Raw genomic sequence first — 12,533 nt, 5'->3', positions numbered from 1 at the left:
TCAATAGAAAAACCCCTCTTAGGAAACGTGAGAGCTTATACTAAATTTTGTTAGCAACCACTTCAAATGTTTAAAATGCACTTACTCAAAGTCAAAGTTCATCATTCTGTTTGGTACAGTTTTTGTTTGAAAAGCAAATGGCCATGTAATTCAGGAAACAAACAGGCATAAAAACAAGTGACAATCTTTGTCACACTGACCATTACAGTAAAATAAGTAATAAAGCTGAAATTAACAAAAAACACCTTTATTTTCATCATTAAACAACAAACTTGTTAACTTGTTGTTCTCCCAAGATAATCATGATTACCTTTCACAAAAATTGGGCATTTACAGTGCATCTTCAAAGTATTTCCCTTTAACGGGAAACTTGGCATCATAGTATCTCAAGATTATAAAAAGTTAAAAAAAGTCCATCTTGTGGCTTTTATAAACAAAATATAAGCAAACATAAGTCAAGAAAATCCACTCATACTTCAGGTCCTTCTCCTCCAGGAACCAGCTGCATAGAAGGGGAAGAAAGGTTTATTTTAAATATCACATTATCGAAAAACTACACCTCATTGATCAAAGCCACCTTGCTTTTCTCCCCTCTCAACTTCACTCCCATTTTCTCCAGGTCATCAAAAAACAATCAAACCAAATCAGTCTGTCCAGTGGATTCCAACTTAGAGTGAATCTCTAGGGCAGAGTAGACCTGCCCTATAGGGCTTCCAAGGCTGCATCTTTACAAAAGCAGACTCCTGGGAGACTCAAACTACAGACAGTTCAGCGAGCAGTCAAGCACGTAACACTGTGCTATCAGGGCTTATAATTTTCTATTAAAATTAAAGTTGTATCTGACAGTGATTTCTGACAACAACAAAAAGTTAAGTCCAAGCAATCCAATGTTTAGGCCCAAGGCCATATTCAATAGCTCAGCTTTAGCGCCTTGGACCACTACAGTACCCCTCCTCTCCCAGATCTTAAGCAAATGGCATCATAAATTAGTTCTGTAACCCTTGTGTCACAAAATGGGCTATAGTTTAAGTTAAACATCATTGGCTTCCATGTGTCTTACCATTGTTATGTTATTTCCATTTAGCAAAATCTGATCTAGTTTAGTAATTCTTCTTCCTTCTGGTGTGATTTCACTAAATAAATAGATAAAAATACAGTCTGGTTAAATAGTTGTAAGAGAAGCCAACATTCCTGAAACATTTCCCCCACTAAAAAAGGTTACTCTTCTACATACGGTGAGGTGGTTAGGCAATGTCAGTAACTATCAAGACAAAGGTTCTCCATGAGGTTAATGTACTTTCTTCCTTAAAGAGTGAACTGACCGGATTCCACTAGGACTGCTCTTCATAAAAGAAGTAAAACTTGTCATGGCCAAATATGAAAGATTTTGTTTTGAGAATGATGATGGCAACAAATGTACAAATGTGTGGGACACAATGGAGGGAGGGATGGTAATAAGAGCTGTAAGAGCCCCCAATAAAATTTTTTTTAAGAAATATTTTACCAACCCAACTCTTTTTAACACATCTATTATTGCTAATTCTCCATCCATTAAAGAAACCTGTAACCAATTCCATTTTGAAAGCAGAGCTATTGGTCAGGTTCCTTACGATTAACACGAGTGAAACATTCAATGTTATGATTTCTCATTATCATGCACATCTTATGTAATCATACTATTATCTGTTCCTTGATTTAACACACGAGTTTACTCGTGTTTCACGTGCCATCTGTTACAGACGGATCACGAGATAACTCGTGATTTCTACACGCTGTCTTCAGATGCCATCTGCTTGGATATATTTTAACTACTTCGTCTATTTAGGTGTTTACATCAGTAGTGAATGTATCAAACTCGATTGTCTTCATGTTCTTTTTGCTTATTTATCACTTTAGTGCATTTTGGTTAAATTGAAGTTACTATTTGTTTGAGTTGTTTTGCAAGGAGTTGTGCACTTCTCATGATCATCCCTCCGTGAAACATAAAACAGCACCTATTTCGCTCACGTGCTCTCCCGTCACACAAAAAGACATGGAGAAATTCTTAGCCCTAATTCTTCTAATTTTCCAAAGTAATATGGATTATGTTGATTATTTTTACAAGAAGTTTATCATTTCATGAAGATTATAGTTCATAAAAGTAATAATGTTCCACATACATTGCAAATTATTGTTTCATAATGTGAGACGTTTTATATTCAAAAACTAAAAGTTATAAACAATTATGATAAAATGTTGATGAGATGTAAACCCATTTATGGTTTAATGCAAAAAAACAACAAAAAACTAACAGCCGAAAAAATACCAGGCCGCTTGGGTAAGTTGGTAAAAAAAATCCGGTTTTTACTAACTTGACCTGAGCAGTTTTTACTGCTGTTTTACTATGAAGTTGTTTCTAATAATCCCCCAGCAGTGCAGTGATAATTATATCAAAGTAATAACCCTTTGGTACAGTTTTACTAACACCAGTAGATAAAATTTCTAACTTGAACATAATATCAACAGGCAATATTTATTTATAAATCATTTTACTGACTGGGTAGTAGTACAATTGACTTTAATTAAGAATATTTTTAACTCTACTTACAATTCAGTGACATCTTCCAATACCATATCTGAAATTTAGTGTTAAGAAAACGCTTCAGGTTGAAATTACTGTCTCCTAACTTTGCTGAATATTTGTGCTAACAACTAACACATGACTTAAAACGTTAATGTCTGTTATTGTTAGAACATTATCTTCTGTGGGTACTTACATCTCTAAAAGTAGCATCAGTTCCCCAGAGTGAATTTATTTGTATTGTAATAATGCTTGTGCTTTATAACATTTATCAGTGGTTCTCAACCTGTGGGTCACGACCCCTTTAGGGGTCAAATGACCTTTTCACAGGGGTTGCCCGATTCACAACAGTAGCAAAATCACAATTATGAAGTAGCAAAGAAAATAATGTTATGGTTGGGGAGTTACCACAACATGAGGAACTGTATTAAAGAATCGTGGAATTAAGAAAGTTGAGAATCCCTGACATGTATTAAATAAGTGCTACCCACTGTCACTGAGTCAATTCTGACTCATGGGCAACCTATATAGTGCTTCCAAGAAACAATCCACAAAGGAGCACCAGCCTCATCTTTCTCCCGATGCTATTCAACACCTCAGACAAACCCATCATCGCCGCCTTGTAAAAGGATACTGACAAAGTCGTCGAAACCTAGAAGGGTGCCAACAATTTCCTTGTCACTCTTCATCACAATGTGAATTCTTGATCCTATACATTTGTCCACAAGCTCTGGAGACATTAAAGAGAATAAAGGAGGAAGAAAAGGATTATTTCATCAATTCATTATGTCAACCATTATTTGAGTGTCTACTGCATAAGGTGAAGGACACACCAGAGAGAATATCCATTCAACAACTTCAGCTCTCAGACGAGAAGTCCCTGGTTCAATCATTAATTTAACAGGAGGGTTTTCCCTGAGCTTTGCTTTGTGCCGTGGTTGTGGTCTTAGATGTTCTGATAATTTGATTGATATATGAACATCCCACTAGACTGAGGACAGAGGCTGCTGTGCTGCTCACCCTACAAGATCCCAGACACTCCGAAAGAGCTTATCAAACGGAAGAACAGAAACGCATCTACCACAGCCTTCTCCATGAGATCAATCACTTCACCAGTCCCAAGACCAAGGCGGCGGCACCATTGCCTTCACCGGGTCCCGTTTCTCCACGACCCGCCTCTCCCAACGAGGTCTAAATCCTCTGACCGTCGACTGAGCAGTGTGCTTGGCATTGTTACCCGGTGTGTTATCTATTCCTCCGCTCGTTGGGGTTATCCGACAGTGGTTTCCACTGGAGGAACCGTGGACAGTGTGGTCACTGGTGTCCGCTCAAGAACCGTTTGCTAGATGCTAAATGCAACCCGTTTCCAAGCTTCCTTTTAAGTAGTCTCCTTCCGGGTGGGAGTGCCGCTCTCAGTAACCGGCCAGCCCTCGGGTACCAGAAGGTGTCCTCTGAGGGCCACTCCCAGAGACCCTTAGGACAGGGCAGAAGAGTCCCGGTCCTCACCGGGCGAGCGGAAAGCCCGGTCTTTCTCCAGCGGAGCCAACGGTGGCTCCGAGCGGCCGGCCTCGAAGATGACACCCCGACGCGTAGCCAGCGGACCCACCCCGCCGAGGGAGCAGGGGTCGGGGCCGCAGACGTGGAGCCAGAGATGAGCCCCCCCCCAGGAGGAAAGAGCAAATGGCCGTACACGTCCCCCCACTCCGCCGCCCGGAGCCCCGCTCGTCGCCACCCCACGCGGCTACGCGCACGACGCTCACCTAGAGGCAGCAGCTGCGACGGGTTCGTGGTAGCGTTCGCCGCCATGGCTACGCCGGAAGTGGGCTGCCCCGGCCGACGTCGGGACGGCAAGTTTGAAAGAGCGCGCTTCCGCTTTCCGTCTCCGCCGGCCAGGCTCGACCAATCTGAGGCCGAGCGAGGGATCGGGCCGAGGCCGCGTGTCTCCCGGCCGCTAGCTTTGTGAGAAGCGCGTCTCTGAGCAGCGCGTGTTCGGCCATCGTAAGGAGATGCCGACCGTCCCTCGGAATTCCAGAGATGCGCTACAGATGCCTTGCCAAGGCGCCCTCTAACCCAGAAGAGTTTGAAAAAGACAGAAGTCAGAGTCGTTTTCTTCTCCTTTAGAACGTTGCACCTCTTCTAAAACCAGGCTTTTTCTTCAGACTAATAAATCTATTTCGTTTCTCCACCCACCTACTAGCTCACTGTCTTGCAATATTTTTATTTTTTTTTAAACATGGTAAGTATTAAGATAGCAGATGGACTTTGGGCCTCCCTTAACCCAAGAACAGTTTGTTCTGATAATCTGGCACTCTGATACTCACCTTCCAGGCATGATCGCTGAAGACAAAATGGGTGCATAAGCAAATGTGGTGAAGAGAGCAAATGGTGCGCTATCAAAATATACAGCATCTGGGGTCTTAGAGGCTTGAAATAAACAAGTGTCTATCTAGCAGAGAAGCAACAAAACCCACATGGAAGAAGCACACCAGCCTGTGCAATCATGAGATGTAGATGGGATCAGGCAAAAGGTATCAAAAGATCCAAAACAAACAACTACATCAGTGCAAAAGAGGAAGATTGGAATGGAGACACAAAGCCCATCTGTAGATAGTTGGATATACACCCCCACAGAGTGGTATAAGGAAGGGATAATTCAACCAAGGTGTAGTATAACATCAACTAATCACATATCATTCCTCTAGCTCCTGAATACTTCCTCCTCCCTACTACCATGGCCCAGTTCTACCTTACAAATCTGGCTAGACCAGAGAACACACATTGGTACAGATAAGAGCTCTTGACACAGGGAATTCAGGAAAGATAAACCCCACAGGAACAGTAATGGGAGTATTGATATCTTGAGGGTAGGGGGATGGCTAAGGAGGATGAAGGATGAGAAAAGGGGAACCCATCACAAGATTGCATATACAGCTGCCACCACCACCCCCAAGGGGACAAATAAAGGAAATGTGGGTGAAGGGAGACAAAGGACCGTGTAAGATAAGCAATAACATTAACAATATATAATTGATCAAGGATTCAGGACAGAGGGGCGGGGGAGGGAGGGGGTAAAAGAGGAGCTTATATCAAGGGCTCAAGCAGAAGATGTCTTGGAAATGATGATGGCAACATATGTACAGATGTGCTTGATACAAGTGATGTATGGAATGTTGTAAGAGCCCCCAATAAAATGATGGGGGGAGGGACAAAAAAACTTATTAGAAATTCTTTTTTGACCTCTTGATAATGGTCATTCATGTGGATGATGTGTGCATCTCTGTGTTGTCTGTCTCCTTTTAAACTTAATAGATTCTTCTTAAACTATAGTTGAGATTGGGGATTCTTTTCTATTCTAAAACAAGTGGCATCGTCGGAAAACATGATTCCAAAGCTGACTTCCTGGTGGGATCTCTGGAGGGTCTGGGATACGTGACGGCAGAAAAAAGGTCCTTTGCTTCACATTCCTGTGGGGTCATCAGAGACTTGCAAGGGCAAGCACTCTTGGAATTACAAACCGGGTTTGGGGGCTTTCGGAAACTGAAACTGGCCTCGAGAAAGAGATCATTGGTAAAGCCTTGGAAAAGGCTGCAGGAAAAGAGTTCTTGGACTCCGTCTTGCAGCTTTGTAAATCCCAAGGCCCTTTGGAAGATGAAGAAGCTGCTGTGGCTGAGCTGCCAAACGTGCCATCCACCGTCACGTCCCTCAGCAGGGCTCTGACAAATGTGAAGAACGGCTTGAAGGGACCATCAAAATTTGCTTGTTGGCAGCAGGGAGCAAGAAGCTAAAGTCTACCACACTCACATTTTTTCCCTCTCACAACTCGCAGTACATTGTGGTGGCCGGAGGAGGCTCTGCAGGAGTGGAGATGGCAGCAGGTCGTGACCCTGGTTCCATAGAAGCCAGCGTGAAATGCCATCTTGGGCGCCTTGACTTCCCCATGTCACCAAGGCCATAGACGTTGCTAGGGCTACCTCCACCTGGAGGTATCATTAACGTGCCCAGCACTTTTGCTGGCCATTTAGCTCTTTAGCCCCAGCTGCACTCCTTACGGGAGAAGGTTCTCCTTCACTCCCTGGCAAACTCTGTTGGGTCATCTTTCTTTGGAATGGGTTCAAATATAGATCTTTTCCAGTCAGTTGGCCAAGTAACTGTCTTCCAGATGCCCCGGCTTAAACGAGTGCCTGTTTCTAGTGCTTCATCAGCTGGTTGAAACATTCCATCAGTGTTCCGTCAATTCCAGGAGCCTGGTTTTGGCTAATGCTTTCAGTGTAGCTTGACCGTCTTCCTTCTGACCCATTGGTTCTTGCTTGGATGCTACCTCCTGAAATGCTGGGATAACCGCTAGTGCATTTTGCTAACGTGGCTCTTTGCCATCTTCCTGCTGGTGCCTCTTGCATCCTTCAATATTTTGTCCGTAGAATCTTTCAAAATTGTAACTCAAGGCTTGGTTACCCCAGGTAACCATCAAAATCTGTTTCTTTTTAAAATCATTTTATTGGGGGCTCGTTCAACTCTTATCACAATCCACACATCCATCCATTGTGTCCAGCACATTTGTACATATGTCACCATCATCGTTCTCAAAACATTTGCTTTCTACTTGAGCCCTTGGTATCAGCTCCTCATTTTTCCCTCTCTTCTCGCTCCCCCTCCCCCATGAACCCTTGATAATTTATAGATTATTATTATTTTGTCATATCTTACACCATCTGACGTCTCCCTTCACCCACTTCTCTGCTGTCTGTCCCCCAGGGAGGAGGTTATATGTAGATCCATGTAATCTGTTCCACCTTTCTCCCTCACCTTCCCTCCACCCTCCCGGTATCGCCACCCTCACCACTGATCCTGAGGCATTCATCTCTCCTAGATTCCCTGTGTTTCCAGTTCCTATCTGTACCAGTGTACATCCTCCAGTTCAGCTGGATTTGTAAGATAGAATTGGGATCATGATAGTGGGGGGGGGGCGGGGGGAAGCATTCAAGAACTAGAGGAAAGTTGTATGTTTAATCATTGCTACACTGCACCCTCACTGGCTCATCTCCTTCCTGCAGCCCTTCTGCAAGGGGATGTCCAGTTGCCTATAGTTGGGCCCTGGGTCCCCACTCCGCACTCCCCCTCATTCACAATGCTATGTTTTGGGAGGTTTAGGGGAGGGGATCTTTGATGACTGATACCTGATCCCTTCGATGCCTTGTGATCTCACAAGCAGGTGTGCTTCTTCCATGTGGGCTTTGTTGTTTCTCAGTTAGATGGCCCTTTGTTTATCTACAATCTGTTTCTTTTGCTATGAAAATCCTGACTTTTTTTCCCCAACAGTGGTCTCAAACAACATTTGTCCTTTTGTGTTTGACTAATGTCACTCAGCATAATGTCCTCCAAATCCATCCATGTCATGAATGTTTCACAGTTTCGTCGTTATTCCGTCAGCAGTGCATAGTACGGCATTGCGTGTATGGACCAAAGTTTCGGTCATTTAGGTTGTTTCCATCTTCTTGCTGTTGTGAACAGTGCTGTGATGGACATGCATGTACATATATCTGCTCATGCAGTGTTCTTTATTTCTTTAGAGTATTGAGCAAGTAGCACTATCGTTGGGCCACATGGTATTTCTAGTCCCAATTGGATGAGGAGGCACCGTACGACTTTCCACAGGGGTTGTGCCTTTTTACAGTCCCACAGCAGTGTCTGAGGGACCCGGTCTCTCTGCGCTCCCTTCAGAGTCATTGCCTGCTGCCTTTCTTTCACTTCTGCGATGAGGTAGTACTATCTCGTTGTTGTTTGAGGTGCATCTCTTCGATAGAGACTGGTCATCAGCTCTTCTTCCTGTGTTGTTGGCTGCCTGAATGGCTTCTTCGGTAAATTGTCTGTCCAGGTAAATGGTTTCCCTTTGGTCTTCTGCTGGCGGATTGTTCTGAAGATTAGCTTCCTTGTGGGTGTTAGAGCTCGCTCTCTAGGTCTGTTTATTGTTGGGTTGAAAGGTGGTCGGGTTCAAGTCCAGCTTTGAAAGGCGTCTAGAGGCCATAGTCGCTGGTGCTCCACCAGTCTCTATCAGACCAGTAAGTGTGGTCTGTTTTAATTTTGTTTATGTTTTCATCTCATCCTCTCTAGAAACTTCTCTGGGGATCCTGATGCAAGCTATCCTGTTTTCCTGGTCTCAGGCTGGGGGAATCTGTGGTTGGTGGGATCTATTAGTCCTCTGAACTAATTGTTTCCTTGTTTTTGTAATCTTATTCACTCTTTGCTTCAGTCTGGAAGAGACTAGCAGCTGCATATTATGTGGCCACTCAAAAGCTTATGAGACCCCAGGCACCACGTCCCCAAGACACATGTAGAACATGGTGTTTCGGAAATATGTCCTTCCTCACTCTGCTGCTAAGTGACTCAGTCCCTCAGTGACTCAGTCCCTCAAGGTGTCTGGTTTTGATGAAGAAGTTTTGAATACCTTGTCACCTGTATACGCTAATCTATAGAAAGGGGCTTCAGAAAGTTCCTGGGGGGGAAATTCTTTTTATATGATCTGTTTTTGTTACTATTTATTTGATCCAATTTTTTTTACCATGTTAAGTACCTAGCAATATAATTTATACTGTGTGGCTCTTTTTGTTGTTGTTGTTTGCCATTTCTTCCATAATAGGTTGTCTAACAGGCAACCACCAGATGTCACTCTAGATTATATGTTACTGTCAAACCAGAAAACCACGATGCTTTGCTCTTGTTTTGAAAATAATAGACAGTGAAGCCAAAGCGGGTGAACAAGCAAATGTGGTGAAGCAAGCTGATGGTGCCCGGCTATCAAAAGAGATACCATCTGGGGTCTTAAAGGCTTGAAGATAAACAAGCAGCCATTGAGCTCAGAAGCAACAAAGCCGACATGGAAGAACACACCAGCCTCTGTGATCACGTGGTTCCGAAGGGATCAATTATCAGACATCAAAGAACAAAAATCATATCATTTGGTGCACGCCTCCATGATACGACCACTGAGGACAAACGGGTGCATAAGCAAATGTGGCGAAGAAAGCTGATGGTGCCCGGATATCAAAAGAGATAGTATCTGGGGTCTTAAAGGCTTGAAGGTAAACAAGTGGCCATCTAGCTCAGAAGCAACAAAGCCCACATGGAAAAAGCACACCAGCCTGTGAAATCACGAGGTGTCGAAGGGATCAGGTCAAAGGCATCATCAGAAAGAAAGAAAAAAAAATCTTACCATAGTGAATGAAGGGGGAAGTGCAGAGTGGAGACTCAAAGCCCATTTGTCGGCCGCTGGAGATCCCCTTGCAGAGGGTTCTAGGGAAGGAGATGAGTCAGTCAGGGTGCGATGTAGCACCGATGAAGAATGCAGCTTTCCTCCAGTTCCTAAATGCTTCCTCCCCCCCTATCATGATCCGAATTCTACCTTGCAAGTCTGGATAGAGCAGAGGATGTAAACTGGTGCAGATAGTATCTGGAGGCACAGGGAATCCAGGACGGATGATACCTTCGGGACCAGTGGTGTGAGGGGCGATACTGGGAGGATAGAGGGTGAGTGGGTTGGGAGGATAGAGAGTGAGTGGGTTGGAAAGAGGGAAGCGTACAAGGATCTACATGTGACCTCCTCCCTGGGGGATGGACAACAGGAAAGGGGGTGAAGGGAGATGCCGGACAGGGCAAGATATGACAAAATAATAATTTATAAATTATCAAGGGCGCATGAGGGAGGCGGGAGCAGGGAGGGAGGGGGAAAAAAGAGAACTTGATGCAAAGGGTTTAAGTGGAGAGCAAATGCTTTGAAAATGATGAAAGTAAAGAATGTACCGATGTGCTTTATACAATTGATGTATGTATGGATTGGGATAAGAGTTGTATGAGTCCCTAATAAAATGTTAAAAAAATAAAAACTTAAAATTAAAAAAGAAAATAATAGACAGCAAACAAATATTTCTGCCTTGTTCGATTTTGTATTTGTCTCCTGGGAAGTTAAAGCAAAAGAGTCTAAATTTGAGAGGCCAGAAAGAGCATCACGTATTCATCCAGCAAAAGCACTCATCACTGAACAGTTAGGTATTATTGTACTCTATTTGGCTAGTGAACAGATAGCTATGATTGTATGCTATTTGGTTAGTATTTTGCTGAGTAGAAAACAGTATACTCACAAGAAGAGGTCTCCTGCCTTGGTCAGAGCTTAAAAGTAAACAGGGTATAAAATGTAACTAACACTCGATATGATATCGTGTAGCTTAATATATCAAGCACAAAGACTCCCTTTATCTTCAGGGAACCTAGAAAACTAGGGATGATTTGAGTCAAACATTGGAAAATAAAGGTGCTCTGGTGGCATCATCGGTATGTACCCCACTGCTAACCCACCGGCCACCTCGAGGGAGAAAGATGTGCCTGAAGATTTGAATCAACTCACTGGCAGTGGGTTTTTGCTTGTTCTGCTCAGGAAACTCAGAGGTACTCACAGTTCAAGGTTCAGCCCCCTTTTAAATACCATCCCAGTCCTAGCTTTCTTGCATTAAACAAATATTGAGAAACACTATGCTCCGGAACCCTTAATAAATACAGGGGAACCTCAAGAAGTTCCTGGAAATTTTCCATCATATTTTAGTTTCATTTTTCCACACAATTTTTGAAGCCCCCTCATATCCTTAATCGTTACAACTATTCACTGCGACAGGTCTCATGATGAAGTTCTTCCTGCTCAGGTTACTTCACTTGGCCTCTGACTACATAGATCGCTTGGGAAGCTTCTGAGAAGAATTGACAAGAGCAGAATCTTAAAGAATGAGTATAAATTGGCTAGGCAGAGAGGGGCAGCCTCCCCATGAGAAGGGACACCGTGTCTAACTAACTGACAGGTGCCCACCTAGCAAGACCTCGCTTGCTGTGCTTTAAGTATCTAAATTTTGTCTACGTCTTACATATCACCCTTCTCTCCCCAAAATGATTGCACCCATGATATAGCTACCCCCAATTCTGATAAAATCCTATTCAAGGAAGCTGCTCAAGTGTCCCTGCCTCCATAAGGCGCTTTCTGACTCTTACAAATTTGGTGAGCTCTCTCATTGCCCTATAAGGACCCCTGGTAGTGTAGTGGTTATGCCTTGGGCTGCTAACTACAAGGACAACGGTTTGAAACCACCAGTCACTTTCTGAGAGAAAGATGAAGTTTTCTACTGCTGCAGCGAGTTCGAGTCTCAGAAACCCACAGGCGCAATTCTAGTCTCCTACAGGGGCGCTAGGAGTCAGAATAAACTTGATGGGAGTGGCGGGGCCTATTGCCCTGCAGCAATGCTAACAGTTCTCAGAATGCCCTCAATAGATTAGTGTGCAGCTTCCCACACAGCTACCTCCCCTGAAAAGACTGTTGAGTTCCTCAAGGCCAAGGTTTTGGGGGAATAAATTCAATGGTGATCACTCCAATGGTTCTGATGTTCAGTGAGTTTGGTTCCATTCTCAGCTCCACTACGTTCGCATTATTCAACTTTGGGTACACTGTTTGACACTTATAAATTTCTATTGACTCAGGGGATACAATGGATATCATAATACTAGGCATTCATGAAATTGTGGTGAAGATTAAATGTGATCATGTCCAGTGAGTATCATAGAACTTGACCCTTATGAAGCTCTCATTGAATGTGAGCCATTACGATGTATCTTTGTGTCCCATCATACTATCTGCCTTAAAGGAGGTGTTACATAAATCTAACATTAATAACTGGCTTCACGTTTATCTTATTTTTATAACCAGACACTTCAAGACAACCCTTTCTTTTGTTCACTTCAAAGTGCCTGACACCACTCCAATGTTCTGCAAGGTTTAGGGAACATTCTTTGGGTCTCACTATTACATTAGTTCCCATCAACAGTCTCCTAAGTCTTCATAGAGTTCTAACATCAAAAGTATGCTAACTTTGCCTATGGGGCCTTTTCCCGGGCTTTCCTAGTTTTGTTTTCTGTCTCTCTGAGGAAATGGCATGGGACAATG

The 12,533-nt window shown here is 43.5% G+C and overlaps 1 protein-coding gene across 2 annotated transcripts; it reads right to left on the bottom strand.

Annotated features, from left to right (window-relative positions):
- Positions 1-226: 226 nt before the first annotated feature.
- On the bottom strand, positions 227-4,415 carry LSM5 (LSM5 homolog, U6 small nuclear RNA and mRNA degradation associated). 2 transcript variants are annotated; one of them, XM_075558210.1, is made up of 5 exons: positions 4,321-4,415; positions 3,195-3,290; positions 2,588-2,615; positions 1,061-1,133; positions 227-502 (listed from the first exon to the last, which is right to left on the bottom strand). In XM_075558210.1, the coding sequence occupies exons 1-5, from the start codon at positions 4,364-4,366 to the stop codon at positions 470-472; spliced, it is 276 nt and encodes a 91-aa protein (XP_075414325.1). In that variant the 5' UTR covers positions 4,367-4,415; the 3' UTR covers positions 227-469. The 2 variants fall into 2 exon arrangements, with proteins under 2 accessions (XP_075414325.1, XP_075414326.1); XM_075558211.1 differs by lacking the exon at positions 4,321-4,415 and adding an exon at positions 3,798-4,097.
- Between the last annotated feature and the right edge of the window lie 8,118 nt (positions 4,416-12,533).

The sequence above is a fragment of the Tenrec ecaudatus genome, chromosome 9 (genome assembly GCF_050624435.1).
Source record: "Tenrec ecaudatus isolate mTenEca1 chromosome 9, mTenEca1.hap1, whole genome shotgun sequence".
Taxonomy (NCBI): Eukaryota; Metazoa; Chordata; class Mammalia; order Afrosoricida; family Tenrecidae; genus Tenrec; species Tenrec ecaudatus.
This window is presented reverse-complemented; position numbering and strand designations above follow the sequence as displayed.